Source organism: Crinia signifera, chromosome 11, assembly GCF_055691185.1.
Source record: "Crinia signifera chromosome 11, ASM5569118v1, whole genome shotgun sequence".
NCBI classification, from domain to species: Eukaryota; Metazoa; Chordata; class Amphibia; order Anura; family Myobatrachidae; genus Crinia; species Crinia signifera.
The window spans coordinates 56,018,463-56,040,797 of NC_139227.1; the positions used below are offsets into that span (position 1 = coordinate 56,018,463).

Consider the following 22,335-nt stretch of genomic DNA (forward strand, 5'->3'; position numbering starts at 1 on the left):
TTGCGTAGTAATGGCTTTCTTCTGGCGATTCGACCATGCAGCCCATTTTTTTCCAATGCCACCTTTATAGTGCATCTTAAAACAACCACACCACAATTTTTTAGAGAGTCTTCTATTTCAGCTGAAGTTGTTTGTGGATTTTTCTTTGCATCCCAAACAATTTTTCTGGTCGTTGTGGCTGAAATTTTTGTAGGTCTACCTAAACGTGATTTGGTTTCCACAGAATCCCTCATTTTCCACTTCATAATTAGAGTTTAAACTCTGCTGATTGGCATTCTCAATTTCTTGGATATCTTTTTATATCCCTTCCTTGTTTTATACAGTTCAATTACCTTTTCCAGCAGATCCGTTGACAATTCATTTGCTTTCCCCATGAAAGATGCAAGGGTCTTTCAGGAGACCAGAAACTCAATGACCTTTTATACACACACACACTGATTACAAGCAAACAGATCACAGGTGAGGATGGTTACCTTTAGTAGCCATTCAAACCCGTTTGTGTCAAATGTGTGCATGTTATCAGGCCAAAACCTCCAGGATATGTAAACTTTTCATTAGGGTCATTTGGGTAGTTTCTGTTGTCATTATGATTTAAAAAGATTAAACACAGTTGTTTGACAATAAATGGCTTCACCCAAACACTAACCTTGAGTGAAAGAGACGTTTGAGATTTATCATTCATATTCTCTTACAAATGGCCAGAAAATCACAAATTCTACTAGGGTATGTAAACACAACTGTAACCGACCCATACAAAAAACAATATCATGCAAATGGGGAGGGCAGTATGCTCGTTACTAGGTACATCTGCCGAGTTTGGTTGCCAATAGGGTGGAATAACCATCCTTTGAGTTTATTAGGGAAGTTGCTTGGGGGGAAAAACTGTTTCTGTGTCTGGCTGTCCTCACCAGTTGCGAGCCGTACCGCCTCCCAGACTGCAGCCTTCTTAACAAGTCATGAGCAGAGTAGTCGTTGGTAATCCTTCCAGCTCACTTTGTAACCCTTGACCTATATATGTCCTAAATCGCCAGGAGATCTGATCCAATAATTTTTTGCGCTGCTCTTACAATTCGCTGTAATCTATTCCTGTTGTAGGCTGAGGCCGAGCCATACCAAACTAATTGAGGTACAGATCGCGGATTGGATAATTGCAGAGTAGAAGAGCACCAGGAGTTCTTGCGGCCGTTTGAACTTCCTGAGTTGGCGTAGGAAGAACAGTCTTTGCTGGGCTTTTCCCACAATGCCGTCGTTGTTGGCCCTCCACTTCAGGTCCTTGGCAACCATGGAGCCTAGGGATTTGAAGGATTCCACTACTGCTACTGAACTACCCTCTACTCTTAGTTGAGGGAGTGTAAGGATGTTCTTCCTGAAGTCTATGATCATCTCCACAGTCTTTCAGCTGTAGGTTATTAGCACTGCACCAGGTGACTAGCCGATCCACCTCTTGCCTGTAGGCAGTTAGGTTTAGGTGGCGGGGCACAGGGGTTAGGCAGTATTTGGGAGGGTTAGGACTAGACACATAGAATGGGTCACTTAGGTTTAGGGTGCAGGGTGGGGGTGGGGAGTTAGGTTTAGGCGGCAGGTACAGAGGCTAGGCTGTGGGGGGCAGGATTTCCTCCTTTGGGATGCTGGTGTTGGTATTCTGACCGCCGGCATCCCAACTGCTGGCCATCTGTATGTATCCTGAATTCCGCCCATAGTCTACACATATTCTAAGCAAAATGACACCCCACACAAGTTTTTATATGTGACAATGATACATATATTGTGTAAGAGATAGATAGATAGATAGATAGATGGATACAGTGGCGTAACTAGATAGTCGTAGGCCCCATAGCAAAAGTTTGTAAGGGCCCCCTATTTAGCAACTGATGGTGAAAAATGTATGTAAAACATATTACTTAGACAGTAAAGATGGGTCCCCTTAAGCTTTGGCCCCTATAGCAGCTGCACCATTGCTTCTATGGTAGTTCCACCCTTGGATGGATACATAGATGGATAGATAAGCTCTCCCCTCCCCCAAGACACTTACCTGATTAATGAAAAGGTAAAGTAGGCATGAGGCAGGGTCTTCTGCTCCCTGGAGCATCTTCACCCCTAACCTCTGTGTCTCTTATCCCAGCCTCAGGCTCCTGGGGTTCATCAAAACTTAATTCTTCAGCTCCTCTAGACAGCACAGAGCACTCCTCTGTTAAGCCCCGCCCCATTTTCCTCTCTCTACCCGACTTTAGTGTTTCTATGAAAGGAAACTTTGACTTCTTATTGGGGGAAGTCAGCCATCTTTTTGTAGCCCAATGGTGGCAGCCATTCTTGTTAGCTCTTGCATCTACAGAAGCAGCAGGACCAGCCTTTGCCTATCTACAGGCAGCAGCCATGACCGTGAGGGGGGCGGTTCCTGGCCAGAACGGGGTGGGTGTATGGATGGGACAGTCAGCCACCCGCAGGATGCAGCCTGTAGCAGGAAAAAAAATGTTTTCCTGTTTGCAGCAACACTGCAAACCTGTGGGTCTATTTTAATGGGAAGCCTGGAGCTGCAGCTCCATCCGGCCCATTGTTAAACCGGCCCTGTAGTCTGTCTGCAGAGAATACAGAAGTGCATACAATATCAAGCTCACCAATATAATTAAGATAAACTTCTTAAAAAACAAGATTTATTGTTTAGTATAATGTGTCTTAAAAGGTGTATATATTAATAGTTGGCATGGAGTTCTTTCCTCCCAGAAGCTCTTCTTATCCACAATGATAGATATATATAACTGATGATTTTGTTCAAAACGCAATAGGACTTCATGGGGGGTGTATCAGAGTTAGGTGTACACTTATATAAAGCTTCATAGTGGTTTTATGTTAAAAGGTTTCACCAAAGGAAAAAATGACCTGTACAGGGAATCAGAAGGTCTATAAAAAAGGCTTTGCCAATAAAGTTGACCATAGGTCGCATAAAAGGTCTTAGAAAATGTATCGGCAGGGTAAACTATTTGGATTTCAAACTGATACAGTAAAATTCAGTTCTTCCGCTCTGCGCTAGTTTTTTGATCGCTGACTGTTCACAAGGTGATTGACAGGAAGCTAATCTGTGTAGGTGGTATCCAGTGGTTTTCTGGGAGTGTCAGGGAAAATGTAGGGGTTTTGGGGGAAGGTGCGTGATGACAGCTCTGGCTCTGATAAGCCCGTTTCTATCGCAGCTGCCGAGTAAGTCCTGGGCTGGTTCCCATGCGGTTCTCAGTGCTAAGGCTGGTAGAGTATAAACTCTCCTCCTCAGACCATAGGCAAATCTAGAATTATGTAATGGGTGGTCCCAGATCTAGACATAACAGCAGGGGGACCTTTGCGCGGCACAGCCGCGCGCCAAAAAGGTGTGTGGCCTCATGGGAAGGAGGCTGGCATCACAAAAAGGGGTGTGGTATTACACTTTAGACCATACACAGTAATGCCCATTACACATTTTAGCAAACTCCGTAATACCCATTACACATAAAGCCACACGCCGTAATGCCAATTACACATAAGGCCACACACCATAATGCCCATTACACATTGTGCCACACATCATGATGCCCATTACATACTACAGTATATAACAAACCGTAATGCCCATTACATATTTGCCACATAAGTGCTGCTTACCTACGTGCTCATTGCTAGGGGATTCTTGCTTGATGGCACCATAGTACTCATTACACATGATGCCGCACACCATAGTACCCATTACACATGATGCCGTGCACCATAGTACCCATTACACATGATGCTGCACACATAATGTCCCTTACACATGATGCTGCACACATAATGCCGCTTACACATGATGCTGCACACCGTAATGCCCCTTATACATTAAGCCACACATTATGCGTAATGCCCCCACATACCGCAACTTGTAGCGTCCCTTAAGCAATGCCCCCAAAAGTGCCACTTACTGTAAATTTTTATATGAGCCTTCTCTGCAGGGAGAGATGGAGAGCAGTGCAGCTGCTTCTATGGGGAGAGGAACAGAGCGCAGCGCAGAGCAAGCTCCCACTCCCCTCCTGGTGTCCCCTCTAGCCGAGTGGACATTTGAAATATTGTGCGCGCTGTTGTTGTGCGTGACGTCGGGGGGAGCATGCCGGGCGCCGGCACCACATGATTAAAGGAGGGGCCGGCTGAGGTGAAAGCGGGGAGAAGAATTGGAGCGGAATCTGCAGGGGTGACAGCCGGGCAGAGAGCAGGGGGCTGCCCGGCTGTATTCAGAGCACTGTAGGTCATGGCTGTTTGAAATAATACCCCTTTCACAACAGAAAATGCAGGGATTTACCCGAGAATATGGTCCCAGGATGCATTTTCTGGTGTGAGGGGGAGAGACAACCACTCCGCTCTCCCTACCTCCCTTTAACCAACCAGCTGTATCTTCGGAACCCACTGACCCATTTACATGAGATCAGTATCATATTGAAGAACTTTTGAGTTGGCTTCGAATGATTTTGGTCCCGTGAAACTGGGCTGTTTGGTTCCAGATCTGCCCTCAAAGAGCATAAACAGTCATGAAATTACATTTAAGAAATGAAAAAAAAAATGGTTTAATCTCAATATCCCTGGATCCAATTAACTCATATGGATCCAGCCTGGTATCAGATTGAAGGCCCAGCAATTTGGGTTCGACTGAGATCAACCTCGAGCTTCAGTGATGCCGAAGGGGGAACTGGCAGCCTTTGAACTGGGTGGGGGTCGGAATTAGCGGGTCCCATGTTATCCTATAAGGAAAAAGTTCCAGCTTTGCCTGGCAGTATCTCCGGTTCCCAGGGGCTAGAGACACGGGGCTGGGCTCGTTTGAAAGCCCCATCCCTCAGCTACAAAATGGGTGGTCATGTGCACCCCTGGACCACCCCCTAGATTCGCCTATGTCTCAGACCTGTAAGTGATGTCACTGCTCGTGTCACTGCATCTGACAAGGGTGACACTATCTGACATTATCTCCTGCCATTCTCCAGGTTTGATGCTGCCAGAGTTCAGTGTTTCTGGGATGAGTGAGCTGCGTTTCCCTGAAGAGAAGCCTCTGCTTAGAGGACAGGACACAGAGATGGTGAGTATCAGTCACCCCCCAATGTGTCTACGTCAGCCCTTCTCATCTGCACCAACAATGCATACATTCCTGCTGTCCTCACCACACACACTCCTGCTGTCCTCACCTACACCCACAACTGCTATCCTCACCTACACCCATAATACTTACATTCCTAATGTCATCACCTACACTCCTGCTGTCCTCACCTACACCCATAATACTTACATTCCTAATGTCATCACCTACACTCCTGCTGTCCTCAACTACACCCATATCACCTACACTCCTGCAGTCCTCACCTACACCCACATAGCCTATACTCCTGCTGTCCTCACCTAGACCCACATCACACACACTCCTGCTGTCCTCACCTACACCCACATCATATACACTCCTGCTGTCCTCACCTACACACACATCACCTACACTCCTGCTGTCCTCACCTACACTCCTGCTCTCCTCACCTACACCCACATCACCTACACTCCTGCTGTCCTCACCTACTCCCTCCTCACCTACACTCACCTCACCTACACTACCGATGTCCTCACCTACACCCACATCATCTACACTCCTGATGTCCTCACCTACACCCACATCACCTACACTCCTGCTGTCCTCATCTACACCCACATCACCTACACTCCTGCTGTCCTCACCTACTCCCAACTCACCTAAAGAAAAAGGGTTAGCTTGAACCAACCTGGGATGGTTGGGACTATAGGAGTGCTTGAGATGAGTGATCTCCTAGCAGCTGCTGAAAAACAGGTTAGTTACTCTTGTAAAGTGGGTACATAAAAAACAACAGAAAAAAAGCAGAGCTGTACCTTTAAAAAATTCTTTATGAGATTGGATGATCTTTACAATAAATGTAATAGTTCATAAAACATAGATAGCAAATTAAAACTGTCATTTAATAATGACAAGTAGTTCCACTTCCACACTAGCAGCAATTATAAAGGAGAGTCCGTTCCTATTTTGACAAACAGTAATGTTTGATATAAGATAGTTACCACTACTGATAGATCAGACCCATATGCAGATGGTGTAATCCATAAATCCAAGTGGTCGGCCCACGGTGGCACAAATAACCACTCCACTGCAAAGGGATCAAGGAAGCTATTTGTGCAAGTCCCAAATGGCCAGTATGGGTGGAGATAGATGAAGAAAAGAGTTGGGGCACCCCCTGGATGGTGCACAGGGTCGCTGGTGGGAGCTGATTCTGTGTGGCTCGTCTGGACTACAATCCTGGTAGAGGTGGTGGAAGGTGAACTTAGCACTGACTGACTGACAGGCAGCTTTATCAAAGGTGTAGTGCTGCTGGGGCATGGTTCAGTATATATACCCTTCATTTAATAAGGTCACATGGCCTAACAATCAAACATAGATCATCCAATCAACCAAGGTTTTCATAAAATCAATAGCATAAAGGAGGCAGACCTTCAGACAAGTAGGAAACAAGCAGGATAGATATTAACTAAATATTTTATTTATAAATTAAAACAAAAGTCAGATTTATGAGGTGCACACAGTATTTACTTCCGGGAGCACAACCTGGGATAGATTTCATTGGTGGCAGTGGTCATATGACCTTATCTGTCAGCAGGGCCGGCGCCACCACTAGGCAGCTTTAGGCATTTGCCTAGGGCGCCAGCCACTGGAGGGCGGTACTGAGCTGCAGCCAGTGCCGCCCGTCACTCGAGGAGCAGCAGCAGGAGGAAAACTCTAGCCAAGGAGAGCAGGAGAAAGCTGCAGCAGCTGCCAAGCGTATCCCAGCTATTCATCCCAGCACTGCAGGGAGTAGGTGAGTGACCACCCTCACCCCCCGCCTGCTGGTAGTCATCTTCAGTTGGGATAGCACCCACCCCCCGCGGTAATCCGCAGGTGGTGCCCTCTGCCCCCCCCCCCCCCCCCCCCCCCCAAAAAAAAATCTGCCAAACCTCCCCCCTTCTCTTTTTTTGGTCAATGCCATTTTTTATATGTATTCATTTTTAAATGTGTTCCATTTTAAATATTTATTCATTATATATTCATTTTTAAATGTGTGTGTAACTTCATAAAATGACAAGCTATAATGTATTCAGCACCAATACAACCAATGTCAATCAGCACCATACAAAAAAGCCCATACAAATGAATGGGCAGCCACTGATTGGCTGAGACCTCTCTCAACCAATCGCTGATTGGCTGAGAGTGGTCTCAGCATTGGCTGAGAGTGGTCTCAGCCAAGCAATGGCTTCCTATTCATTTGTATGGGCTTTTTTTTAAAAGGGGGGGGGGGGGGGGGGCGGTATCCTGTAGGTTTGCCTAGGGCGCCTAGATGCCTTGCACCGGCCCTGTCTGTCAGATGTAATATCATTAAAAAGCGGGTCACATGGCCACGTTAAGGGCTGGAGACTACAGGGCCCATAATGCCCGGATGAAGGTGGTGTCATTAAGAGGCGGATGTGTAATTAATAGGTAGGTCACGTGACCCTGCTATGGTCTAGAGCAGTGGTTCTCAAAGTGGGTCCTGACCTTCTCAGCATGGGGTCGCGACTCCATGCTGCTGACCATCAAGCTAATGACTTTTCTAATTTCAGTCAGTGATTCAAGGAATCTGAACAATCTGTTGAATTGTCTGTTATTTTAGACTCCTCCCATCATCTAGTGCCATGTATGTGCTGTCTGCTGCCTTCACATGTGATGACCTTCCGCAGTAACTTGCTGGGGTCCTAGAATTATTATTATTGTTTGATGGGGTCCCAGAGCAAAATAGTTTGAGGACCCCTGGTCTAGAGACTACAGGGCTCATATGACTGGATGGCGCTCACGTGACCGTCATCCAGGAAGTGCGGCCTCGGACGATGTTATGGGGTATAGGACGGGGGATCAAGTGTGTGGCGCAGTGCGGCAAGCGCAGTGAGCCCGCAAGGGGCTTTTTTGCCCTTGCCATGCTGTCTGACTCTGGGCAGTCGGGATAATGACTGTCGGGATCCCGACTGTTGGAGTCACATACCACACCCCATCACCTACACTCCCGCCGTCCTCACCTACTCCCACCTCACCTACACTACTGCTGTCCTCACCTACACCCACATCACCTACACTCCTGCTGTCCTCACCTACACCCACAAAACTGACATTCCTGCTGTCATTACCTACACTCATGCATTCCTCACCTACACCGACATCACCTACACTCCTTCTGTCCTCACCTACACCCACATCACCTACACTCCTTCTGTCCTCACCTACACCCACTTCACCTACACTCCTTCTGTCCTCACCTACACCCACATCACCTACACGCCTGCTGTCCTCATCCTACTCCTACCTCACCTACACTACTACTGTCCTCACCTACACCCACCTCACCTACATTCCTGCTGTCCTCACCTACACCCACCTCACCTACATTCCTGCTGTCCTCACCTACACCCACATCACCTACACTCCTGCTGTCCTCACCTACACTCCTGCTGTCCTCACCTACTCCCACCTCACCTACACTTCTGCTGTCCTCACCTACTCCCTCATCACCTATATACTCCTGCTGTCCTCACCCACATCCCCTATACTCCTGCTGTCCTCACCTACACCCACATCCCCTACACTCCTGCTGTACTCTCCTACACCCTCATTACCTACACTCCTGCTGTCCTCACCTACAGATGTAGTACAGAAGACAAGGGGCGATGCTCTGCTGATGTAATATAGGAGGGAAAGGGAGGTGCTCTGAAGATGTAATACAGGAAAGAAAGGTTGACGCTCTGCAGTTGTAGTACAGGAGGGAAAGGGAGACGCTCTGCAGTTGTAGTACAGGAGGGAAGGGGCTACGCTCTGCAGATGTAGTACAGGAGGGAAGGAACAACACACTTCAGATGTAGTACAGGAGGGAAGGGACAACACACTGCAGATGTAGTACAGGAGGGAATGGACAACACACTTCAGATGTAGTACAGGAGGGAAGGGGCTACACTCTGCAGTTGTAGAATAGCAGAGAAGAGCAGATTCTATAGATGTAATACATCTTATTCTGACCCTAGGAGTCTGCAGACACCTTTCTCTCCGCAGTGGACACTGACTGGAAGGTAAGTGATTCCATCTCCTGCAATCCTATATTATCAACCTGCTCACCTAGCAGTAAATAGTGGTAAGGTAAAGAGTGGACGCAGTAGTCAGTGCCCCTACTAGCTGGTGCCAGCACTATGCAGCAATGACCCCACTCTCTAATGAGGTAATGTCCAATCCTCAGATTGATAATTGTTTGTATTTCCAATGCACCCACTTTGCGTGATACTGTAGGGGTGTGTGCCCAGTATCTGGTGTAAGGGGCGTATGCGCAGTATCTGGTGTAAGGGGTATGTGCGCAGTATTGTTACAAGCCACCTCTGGCTGTTCTGTGCAGCCTGACTCCTGTATGTGTTCTTTGTGCGGTCTCCGCTGCTACATAATTAGCCCATTACCTCTGTGTTCAGCTGGGCAGCTACAGTTAATCCTGATTGGGACTTGCTTCCTATATATTCCAGCCTGCCCTTTACCTGAGGATGGTTATAGGTTCTTGTCCTTGCGGGTCTAGTTCCTGTTGTACCTTGTTCTGTTCCTTGCTTGAGTCCCAAGTCTGTTGATTACTCCAGCTTCCAAGCTCCCAGTTCCAGCTTCTCGGCTTCTGCAGACTATTAAGTCCAGACTGTTATACCTGTATGAATTCCTGTTCTGCTGCAATCCTGAACCATTTCTTTGTGTTCAGTATGAAACCCTGTCCTGTTGCAGTCCTGAACCTTGTCTGTGTGACCTGTCTAAAACCCTGTCCTGCTGCAGTCTAATGCAGCCCACACACGCACTGATGCCGGCGGTGCGATGCTGTACGATGGGGTGCGCGCTCCCGCGGCACCCCATCGCACAGTACAAAAAGTATGTGCTGCACATACTTTTTGTACTAGCTTTTTCTAGCACAGCATCGCATGCACATCGTATGCACAAGGCATACGATGCGATGCTGTGTGTGCTAGTTAAGCCCACAACGCATGCTGGAATCGGTGCTTGTGTGGGCTGCATAAAACCCTGTCCTGCTGCAGTCCGGAACCCTGTCTGTTCATCCAATCTGAATGCTTGTCTTGCTGTAGTCTTGAACCTTGCATTTGTATTCTGCTGTAATAACATCCTATGCATTGTTGCATTGGGAAACGGTCATCTGTCAGACCACACTTAGGTCGACCCTGGAAGGTCGACTGTTGACAGGGTTAAAGGTCGACATGGGCCAATGTCGACATTTGTTTAGGTCGACAGTCATTAGGCCGACATGAGTTTTTCTCTGTTTTTTGAGCCGACATGTGCCGACAGGCGGTATTTCATGCCCTACCATCCACTAGGGCATGGTGGGAGAATAAAATAGTGTGCCCAAAGTTCAACTCCAACTGTGTCCATGTCGACTGTGTCGACATTCGGGTAAAAAAACAGTGAAAAACTCATGTCGACCTAATGACTGTCGGCCTTGGCCCATGTCGGCCTTGGCCCATGTCGACCTTGGCCCATGTCGACCTTGGCCCATGTCGAGCTTTAACCCTGTCGACCTTGGGGCCAGTCGACCATTCCGGGGTCGACCTATTGACTGTAGACCTAAGTCTGGTCTGACAGATGTACTGATTCTGTTGCATTGAACCCTGCTTTAATATGATTTGTTACACTTTGTGCAAAGTAACAGTTATACTAATTATTGTCAGCACCTGTATGCTCTGTCTGTGTCCATCCCAGCTCATAATGCACATTTGTGCTGGGACACTAACAGGTAAGTCATACTAATTAGTGTCAGCACCTGTATGGTGCCCTGCTCTACCAGTTTCCCTCCCAGTTTATACTGCACCCTTTAGTGTCAGCACCTATTTGGTGCTCTGTTCTATCAGTGTTCTTCCCGGCTTATAAGTCAACTCTGTTCTGGGATACTGGTAAGTAACAGTTATATTAATTAGTGTCAGCATCTGTTTGGTGCTCTGCTCTATCAGTGTCCTTCCCAGTTCCTACTGCACATTTGTGCTGGGACACTGATAGGTAACAGTCATACTAATTAGTGTCAGCGCCTGTTTGCTGCCCTGCTCTACCAGTTTCCTTCCAAGGTATACTGCACCTCTGTCCTGGGACACTGATCGGTAACAGCCATACTAATTAGTGTCAGCAGCTGTTTGGTGCTCTGCACTGTCAGTGTCCTTCATGGCTTATACTGCACCTCTGTGCTGGGACACTGATATGTAACAGTCATACTAATTAGTGTCAGCACATGTTTGTTGCTCTGCTCTGTCCATGTCCTTCTCGGCTTATACTGCACCTCTGTGCTGGGACACTGGTGATAGGTAACAGTCATACTAATTGGAGTCAGCACCTGTTTAGTGCTCTGCCCTATAAGTGTCCTTCCCAGCTTATACTGCACCTTTGTGCTGGGACACTGATAGGTAACAGTGCTGCTTTTTAGAACTGGCTTTCTTTGCTGTTATTATTTTTAGTTTACTTGTGTAAAGCTATGTGCACACACTATGTTTGCTTTAGATTCAATGTTAGATTCAATTTTCTATTAGATCTGGCATTAGATCTTCCCATTCAATTTGGCATTAGCTCTGTACTTTTGCATTAGATATCAAATTCGATATTTCCTTGGCTGCACAGTCTATTTTTCTGTTCGATTTTGAGAAAACGGGAGCGCGCATTGAATCGAATGCAGATTGAAAGTGTCCTAAAAACCATTTGATTTGGATTCAATTATGCTTCTATGAGCAAAATCGAATCGAAAACAGGGAAAAATCGAAGCATGTGTACACAGCTTTAGTTCTGCCTTTGAAGCTCTAGCTAGCAGGAGGCTAGAGGACTGCTGGGTATGCGTAATCATTACATTCAACAGCACCAGCTGGTGGCCATCATAACAAGTATACTGCACATGTGCGCAGTATATGAAAAAAAGGGCTGCTTACACAGTATTAGGCGTAAGCAATGTGTACGCGGTAAACAGCATAAGGGGCGTGTACGCGGTGAACAGCATAAGGGGCGTGTACGCGGTGAACAGCATAAGGGGCGTGTGCGCGGTGAACAGCATAAGGGGCGTGTGCGCAGTATACAGCATAAGGGGCGTGTGCGCAGTATACAGCATAAGGGGCGTGTGCGCAGTATACAGCATAAGGGGCGTGTGCGCAGTATACAGCATAAGGGGCGTGTGCGCAGTATACAGCATAAGGGGCGTGTGCGCAGTATACAGCATAAGGGGCGTGTGCGCAGTATACAGCATAAGGGGTGTGTGCGCAGTATCTGGTGTAAGAGTTTTGTATGCAGTATACAACGTAAGGGGCTCAGTGTCTGGTGTAAGGGGCGTGTGCGCAGTATACAGCATAAGGGGTGTGTGCGCAGTATACAGCGTAAGGGATGTGTGCTCAGTATCTGGTGTAAGGAGCCTGAGCTCAGTATCTGGTGTAAGGGGCCTGAGCTCAGTATCTGGTTATGGAAACCCATTTATTTATATATGCAAAGTATACTTAATTTATTCATGCCGCACGTGATCAACAAGCGAATGTCCAGAAATATGATCAATGAATATTATTTATGAATGCAAGCGAATGAAACTGCATCAATGATTGTACAATATGATAAGACAGATATTAAAATTAATACGTTTATAATACCAGCATCCTTAATACAGTTAAACTCAGTGTTATATGTGTGTATGTGTGTACAGTGCTGGAGGCGTGGCTATGAAGCAGCAGCCTTTTTAGGATAACTAACCATGGTGTCTACCATTTTAGATACAGCCACATGTAACGCAAAGGAACCATAACACACTGGGCCTCAAGATGCCGCATGGCAACCAAACATAAACTGACTGTACATAATATACACAACCTTACTCCAAATCACCACTAACCGGCATCATGCGATACTCACAATCCTGAATATAACTTGCACATTCATCAAACACACTAAACCTACAGCATACACGATTTGAATATTAAGCTACAATGTATTCTCTAAATAGCGCACCTAAATGGCACTATACAATCCAAGGCCTTGCTATACCAAAATCCCATCACATGGCCGTACACTCACCACCTCAACAGTGCTTATATATATATATATATATATATATATATATATATATATATATATATATATATATATATATATATATATGATAGAAGTGAACACATGCAAAAGACACTATTACATTCTAATAGGTTTTATCCGCCAGTTTATCTAGATATTCTCACTGGATACTACACAAAGCTTTCACACTCTTAGGTGGAAACAGTTAAAAGCCAATCCAAGCACCCTTCGCTTCTGGGCCCTAAACACACATGTGGATACAAAGAATCCATCCAGACTATAGTGAAAGACACACACAGCACATCACCTTATAATTCCAAATACCTAACTACATGTTGATCAATAATCTACCAACTGCTGCTGTGTGTAGCTATTGTGAACCACAATTACAATCCATGATTATGCCTTAGGCCAAGCACATGGCATAAGGCAGGTAGGCCTCAGTTTATGGCCTAACAATCTTGTATGATACAGGATTGTATCTCAATTTAACAAGTAAAACATATCCTCTCTTAAAGATCAAAACATCACACTTCCAATCATAACAGGGATCTCTCTCTAACACAGTAAAACTTCCATTCTTCCAGGATCAACACATCACACCAAGATCTTGCTGATCAACACATACTTCGCTCACGATTCATAATAACAGGCTATAACACAGACATTACGCCCTGCACATTTAACCATCAAACCTTTGTATGATATATTACCATACCCTCCAACTGTACCGATTTAGCCGGTACAGTACCGTTTTTTAATGGTCTGTACCGGCTAAATCTAACTGTACCGAATTTTGATAGCCGGCTCCTCCGACTCTGGGAGTTGTAGTTCCTAGTTGTAGTTTGCTTCAATGCTGGCTGCTCTTACGGCAGCATGAGCAGTGAGGGGGGGAGGGGGAGTGGATGGCCAAGACCACGTCTCCCGAGGTGCCCTGCGGGGGGACGAAGCAGTCTCAGCATGCCCGCCTCCCCCGGCTCACATGACTGTGGCCCTGTCACCTACCGGGGGTTCTCCGCATCTCACACACGCGGAGGTGGCGGGAGTGACAGGCGCCGCCTCAACAGCGAGGGTATGCCAGCCCTGCTCCCTCTTGCTGTGAGCCAGGAATTTGACAACATGAAGCCGAGAGATGAGCAGCCCTCCCACTACCGCACATGGCCGGGAGGCCGGGGACGGAGGCTGTGCTGGACTGCTGGGGGAAGATAAGATAGGCAGCAGCAGTAGTACTCTGCATGAGTGGGGCTGGGTTGTTATTGTTTACATGTTCTATATGTGTAAACTCCACTGTGATGGCGCGCTGTGTTATACATGAAGTCTGCAGCTTTTGTTTGTCTTGTATTACAAAGAAAGATACAGCCTATGGCTCTGCATTAAGTTTTTGGATATTTATACTGTATGTAACAAAAAGGGTCCCCTCAGAGACTGGCTGGCAACTGCTGGGGGTCCGCTTAAAAAAAAAAAAAAAAGGCACAGTACACATTCGGAAAGGGTGTGTGACCACACCCACTTTAACACGTGACCACGCCCACTTTAACACGTGACCACACACCCTTCCAGAATGTGTACCGATTTCTGCCCTTCAGATGTTGGAGGGTAAGTATTACACTGCCTTATCTCAATCTCAGTGAATTTGAGAAACACATTTCGCTCGGAGAAGAGGAGACGCCAATCCCTTACCAGAGATGTATGGTATCTTTTCCTTGTTTTGGAGTGTGGTGAAGGGTCAAACACCAGTTTGATGTAGAAGATACGAATGCACAGTGGTTACCACACATAAAGTCATCCTAAGGCGGAGAAGAGGAACGCTCCTTGTAAGATAGGAATGTTGTTTTTGACCCTTATCCTTTGAAGCTCGCAGGAGGATTACTGGAACACAATTTATGTGTCTAGTACACATTACCCTTTAACAGTCCTATTTTGTGGTACGGGGTTACCACATGTGTTCCTTATTCACCTGCAGACCCACAGTGCTTAGATCCAGTTCACCGTCCCACCATTTCTGTTGCTTTGTTACTATACCCCACAGGTGGACTGTTATATCCTAGCTGCTAAGATGTTTAAATACAGAGAAAAAAAGAGTAACGTTATTAGGACATATTTTCTGTAACGAAGTTGAAAGTTCAGAACTGATAGATGAAAACCTTGAGAGTATTATGAAAAAACTTGAGAAAGTTCTGATCAAGGAAAATAAGATTTGGTGGGAAGTCGTGACACTTGAAAAGTATTTACACGACATAATTCCCAAGGGTTTGATTATTGATAAACAGGCATCCTTTGAAATAGCCACCGAGAAATTCAAAGATGACTGGAATAAAATAACTCATAGCTGTTCCATACGCCTTATAACACTCATCATAGAGGAAAGAAGAAAACAATTATTACTCTTAGATGAGGAAATTTAAAAATATAAAGAACTCATAAATCCTTTCTCAGATTTACCAGAATATACTGAATACGAAAAAAGGATTGAGGAAAACATCAAAAGACTATCTAAACCGATGATAGATCGAAAGTTAAGAAAATTCATTAGAGACAAAAAGGAAATTAAAGCTATAGATAAAATAGATCCCATTCCAACATGTGATTGTAAATCACACAAACCCGCAGAAGGTGACATATACCTCGAACACAGATCAAAAAAGAACTATCAGAGAAATCTTAGGGAAAATAGAAACCCCAAAATATACTCAGACCCACATACATATAATAACGGCCACATGTATGTTAATAGAGACACACGCCCAGAAGTCGATACTCCTAGAACAGTGGTCTCCAACCTTTTTTGGGTCGGGAGCTACTCGCGACAAAATAAACAGCCCGAAGAGCTACTAAAGTAAAAAATGTTAAAAAATCTGCATAATATAAAAAAAAATGCCCTTTACACATAATGCCACAAACCGTAATGCCCCTGACACATTAGGCCACACACTGCAATGCCCCAGACACAATATGCCACACACTGCAAGGTCCAATATGTCACAAACATACCTCCCAACTCTGGAGGCAGAGGAGAAGAGACATCCAAAAATTAGAGGGTTCAGCTACTACCGTGGAACTCCTGCGAGGCTACATCCCCCATTTTTCCCGCTATGGGGGCATGGTCAGCTCTCTAAGAGCTGTAGCCACATGGGGTGGGGCCATGGAAAATGGGGGTGTGATACACATATGCCCTCAATAGTGCAGTGCCAGGTACACATGACCCCAATAGTGCAGTCCGTGATACCCATTATAAATATGCCCCGCACCGTGATGCTCCATTATACATATGCCCCACACCGTGATGCTCCATTATACATATGCCACACCGTGATGCTCCATTATACATATGCCACACCGTGATCCACCATTATACATATGCCACACCATGATGCTCCATTATACATATGCCACACACCGTGATGCTCCATTATACATATGCCACACACCGTGATGCTCCATTATACATATGCCACACACCGTGATGCCCATTATACATATGCCACACACCATGATGCTCCATTATACATATGCCACACCGTGATGCTCCATTATACATATGCCACACACACACGATGCCCATTATACATATGCCCAACAACGTGATTCTCCGTTACACAAATGCCCCACAGCGTGATACTCCATTATACACATGCCACACACCGTGATACTCCATTATACATATGCCACACAGTGATGCACCATTATACATATACCACACACACTGTGATGCTCCATTATACATATGCCACACACCGTGATGCTCCATTATACATATGCCACACACCGTGATGCCCATTATACATATGCCACACACCATGATGCTCCATTATACATATGCCCCACAATGTTAAGCTCCATTATACATATGCCCCACAGCGTGATGCTCCATTATACATATGCCACACAGCGTGATGCTCCAATATACATATGCCACACAGTGATGCTCCATTATACAAATGCCCCACACCGTGATACTCCATTATACATATGCCACACACCGTGATACTCCATTATACATATGCCGCACACCGTGATGCCGATTATGCCTATGACCCACAATGTGAAGCCCCTTTATACATATGCCCCACACACACGATGACCATTATACATATGCCCAACAACGTGATTCTCCGTTACACAAATGCCCCACAGCGTGATACTCCATTATACATATGCCACACACCGTGATACTCCATTAAACATATGCCACACAGTGATGCTCCATTATACAAATGCCCCACACCGTGATACTCCATTATACATATGCCGCACACCGTAATGCCGATTATGCCTATGACCCACAATGTGAAGCTCCTTTATACATATGCCCCACACATTGATGCTTATTAAACATGTGCCACACAAATGATGCCCATTAAACATATGCCCCACAAATGATGCCCATTAAACATATGCCCCACAAATGATGCCCATTAAACATATGCCCCACAAATGATGCCCATTAAACATATGCCCCACAAATGATGCCCATTAAACATATGCCCCACAAATGATGCCCATTGAACATATGCCCCACATTAGGCCACACACTGCAATGCCCCAGACACAATATGCCACACACTGCAAGGTCCAATATGTCACAAACATACCTCCCAACACTGGAGGCAGAGGAGAAGAGACATCCAAAAATTAGAGGGTTCAGCTACTACCGTGGAACTCCTGCGAGGCTACATCCCCCATTTTTCCCGCTATGGGGGCATGGTCAGCTCTCTAAGAGCTGTAGCCACATGGGGTGGGGCCATGGAAAATGGGGGTGTGATACACATATGACCTCAATAGTGCAGTGCCAGGTACACATGACCCCAATAGTGCAGTCTGTGATACCCATTATAAATATGCCCCGCACCGTGATGCTCCATTATACATATGCCCCACACCGTGATGCTCCATTATACATATGCCACACCGTGATGCTCCATTATACATATGCCACACCGTGATCCACCATTATACATATGCCACACCATGATGCTCCATTATACATATGCCACACACCGTGATGCTCCATTATACATATGCCCCACACCGTGATGCTCCATTATACATATGCCACACACCGTGATGCCCATTATACATATGCCACACACCATGATGCTCCATTATACATATGCCACACCGTGATGTTCCATTATACATATGCCACACACACACACGATGCCCATTATACATATGCCCAACAACGTGATTCTCCGTTACACAAATGCCCCACAGCGTGATACTCCATTATACACATGCCACACACCGTGATACTCCATTATACACATGCCACACACCGTGATACTCCATTATACATATGCCACACAGTGATGCACCATTATACATATACCACACACACTGTGATGCTCCATTATACATATGCCACACACCGTGATGCTCCATTATACATATGCCACACACCGTGATGCCCATTATACATATGCCAAACACCATGATGCTCCATTATACATATGCCCCACAATGTTAAGCTCCATTATACATATGCCCCACAGTGTGATACTCCATTATACATATGCCACACACCGTGATACTCCATTATACATATGCCGCACACCGTAATGCCGATTATGCCTATGACCCACAATGTGAAGCTCCTTTATACATATGCCCCACACATTGATGCTTATTAAACATGTGCCACACAAATGATGCCCATTAAACATATGCCCCACAAATGATGCACATTAAACATATGCCCCACAAATGATGCCCATTAAACATATGCCCCACAAATGATGCCCATTAAACATATGCCCCACAAATGATGCCCATTAAACATATGCCCCACAAATGATGCCCATTAAACATATGCCCCACACATTGATGCTCATTAAATATATGCCACACAAATGATGCCCATTAAACATATGCAATGGGCATCATTTGTGTGGCATATGTTTAATGACTCAATGCCACACACATGATGCCCATTATACCTCAAGCAGGAATGCAGGCTGGAGTCACCCGCATGTACTTTGCGCACACAGAGTTTTACAATACCTAATGCAGGACTTGAGCGCAGGACTTGAGCAGAGGCTGTGGCGGCGTGGCGCAGGACTGGCTTGAGCAGAGGCTGTGGCGTCGGATGGAAAGTGCGCAAAATCATACGCTGGGGACGTCAGGAGGTCACGCGGCACGAAGTCACTCTGAGACCTCCTGCCGCCAAGCGAGGATGGAACCGCTACGCTGCAGGAGGTCACTGCCGCAAAGTCAGGACCACAAACGCTGCATTACAGTATATCACTTTCTGACCTCCTGCCGCCAAGCAAGGAACCTCTACGCGGCAGGAGGTCACTGGAAGCACGCCGAGCTACTTAAATACACCCGGCGAGCTACCCGTCGATCGCGAGCGACGGGTTGGCGAACCCTGTCCTAGAAGGTGGAGACACCACAAAAATAGATTTGAAGGTAATCGCTTCCATAAGAACAATCACAATAGAACAGAAGAAGGGAGATATGGAAACCATAGACAGGCTGGTAGTAACAGATACACCAATGGAAATAGAACAAGCCCATATAAAATCCCTCAACATAGGAACTATAGAGGAGGGGATCTTAATGAAATATATGAGCAAAAATGGGACCATCCCAGGAGACCATTTAGAAGACGCATCAATTTCTCTGATCATCCAGAGTCACCTGTATATACTCAGAATAGATATTCCCCATTACAAAGAGACTCAAATAGGATACGTTTTTTAGAGAGAGGAAGCGACCAACGCCATATAAAATAAACACTAAAAAACACGGAGAGGAAAAAGGGGTGGTAACCCTAAAAAAAGAAGAAAAAAGAAAAAGATTAAGAGGAAAAAGCAGACAATCAATAATAACCCTCCACTAGGGATGCCAATCCCGGGGCATTTTTTCAATCCCGGGATCCGGGATTGAAAAATGCTCAATCCCGGGATTCCCGGGATTGGCATCCCTAATACAGTTCTGCTCCACACATACCCAACCCCACACCGGCCAACCCGCACATTTACTTACATTAGCGGGCGGCCGGCCGGGAGTGGGTTCAGGGGTTCACGGTGCCTCCAGGCTCGTGCACCTCCTTCTTAGCAGCCAGGCCGGAAAGGAAGCGGGCGGGCAGAGGCAGGCGGGCGACATGCGGAGGAGACTGAAAGGGGGCGTGCACAGCAGAAGGCTGCGCAGCGTGACTTCTACTGTCACGCTACGCATCGCCGCATGCAGGGGTCAGGATTCGGGAGCCGGGCAGCGTCTGAGCTAGTGCTCAGACGCTGCTAGGCATTAGACTGCGCATGCGCAGTCTAATCCCGTAAATCCCGGGATTGGATAATCCAATCCCGGACTTTTTTAGGCCAAATCCCGGGATCCCGCCGATCCCGGGATTGGCCACCCTATCCTCCACAAACCAATAGGGACACGAATGATATAGCTCTAGAAGAAAACCATGCAAATAAAGTAAAAATATTCAATCTGAGTAAACATACTCTCTCAACCGTGGAAGTCTCAGTACTTGAAAAGGGACTGAAGTATGCCCCCACGGCCAATATTAACAAATTTGAGAGCTTTGTGGACGTGCATAAATTTGTACGTAAATTATGTTTAAAAATTAATAACAAAAAAGATACTGAAATAGAAAATGAAGAACCAACAACATCCAGCCGCTTCAAACCCAAGTCAATCTTTTATCCATCCCATATTAAGGGTAATTTTATTGAAACCTTCAGTGCACTGGTGGTGGAAGATATAAAAAAAAGTTTCCACAAAAAAAAAACAATATAATCTAACCAAAAAGGAAAGACAAGCCCTAAAAGACCTTAGTGACAATAAGGAGATAATTGTGAAGCCGGCCGATAAAGGCGGTGGTGTTGTGGTCCTAGATAAAAAATGGTACACTGATGAGGTTACTAAACATTTGGGAGATCAGGAAACCTACCTAAAAATTAGATCAGACCCCACCATAAAAATACAAGAAAAAATGGTAACATTACTTAATAAATACAAAAATATGGACATTATTAATGAAAAAGAATTCAAATTCCTTAACATCTCTGAACCCATGATACCAGTCATATATTTATTACCAAAAATCCATAAAAATCCCACTTGCCCTCCCGGACGTCCTATAGTGTCCGGAATAAATTCAGTTACCGCCAATTTATCAGAATTCTACAGCCCCTTGTTCAAACCAACCGCTCCCATTTAAAAGACACCTGCAGCCTTCTGAACCTTCTACCCATGGTCCAGTGGGAGACGGGCTACTATCTAGTGACTGCAGATGTCAAATCCCTCTATTCTATAATCCGGCATGATAAAGGACTTAGAGCAACCACCAAATACCTGGAGAAAAGTGACCTGGACCCCCACCTGCAACATCTGCTTATCGAAAATGTAGACCTCATTCTAAATAACAATTACTTCATGTTTGATGGTAATTTCTACACCCAGAAGGTAGGGACCGCGATGGGTACCAGGTTCGCTCCAAGCTATACCAATATCTTCATGGGACTCTGGGAAGAGGAACATGTGTGGAGTGGGCATGGCTTTGGGGCGGACCTGGTATCCTGGTCCAGATACATCGACGACATCGTCTTTATATGGAGAGGGAGTGAGCCCAATCTAAAAGCTTTCTGTGACTTGAATCAAAATAATGAAAATATTGAACTAACATTCAATATCAGTCAATCTAGCATTGATTTTTTAGACATCACAATATTTGATAATAATGGACACCTTGAAAAAAAACTTATACAAAACCCACCGACTGCCTTTCCTATATACAGAGAAACAGTTGCCACCACAATACCTGGCTTAATGTCTTTCCAGGCGGCCAATTCAAACGCCTTAGACGCAACTGTTCAGATACTACTTCTTATATACAACAGGCAAATAAGATGGCAGAAAGATTTGTCCAAAGTGGCTATGCAACTGAAACTATCTCTCAAACCCTGAAAGAGAAAGAAAAAATAGATAGGGAAACCCTTCTAAGACCTAAACAAACACAAGACACAACACATGAGAATGAAGATTTTAAGTGGGCTTTTATAACTGGTTTTAACGCTCAACTTAAAATCATTGAAAAATCATTCATAAAAACTGGAAAATTCTTTGAAGGATCCGATTATAGGCACTCATTTGCCAAAAGTACCAAAGTTTATTTATAAAAAAGCACCAAATATCAAAAACAAATTAGTAAGAAGTGCATTTAAAACAGCAAATCCCAGTGGTAGAATCCGCACAAAGGGTTTCCACGGATGTGGACTGTGCAG

At 45.5% G+C, this 22,335-nt stretch overlaps 1 protein-coding gene across 3 annotated transcripts in view; it reads left to right on the top strand.

Moving 5' to 3' along the window:
- NDRG4 (NDRG family member 4) overlaps positions 1-22,335 on the top strand; it is a 170,963-nt gene that overhangs the window by 32,447 nt on the left and 116,181 nt on the right. For 2 of the 3 annotated variants that reach the window (XM_083165479.1, XM_083165480.1), the window contains exons 2-3: positions 4,968-5,059; positions 9,070-9,114. The exons of the other annotated variant lie outside the window; for it this stretch is intronic. In XM_083165479.1, the coding sequence (XP_083021605.1) occupies positions 4,968-5,059; positions 9,070-9,114 (137 nt within the window). The remainder of the gene's footprint in view (positions 1-4,967; positions 5,060-9,069; positions 9,115-22,335) is intronic. 3 annotated transcript variants of the gene reach the window in all.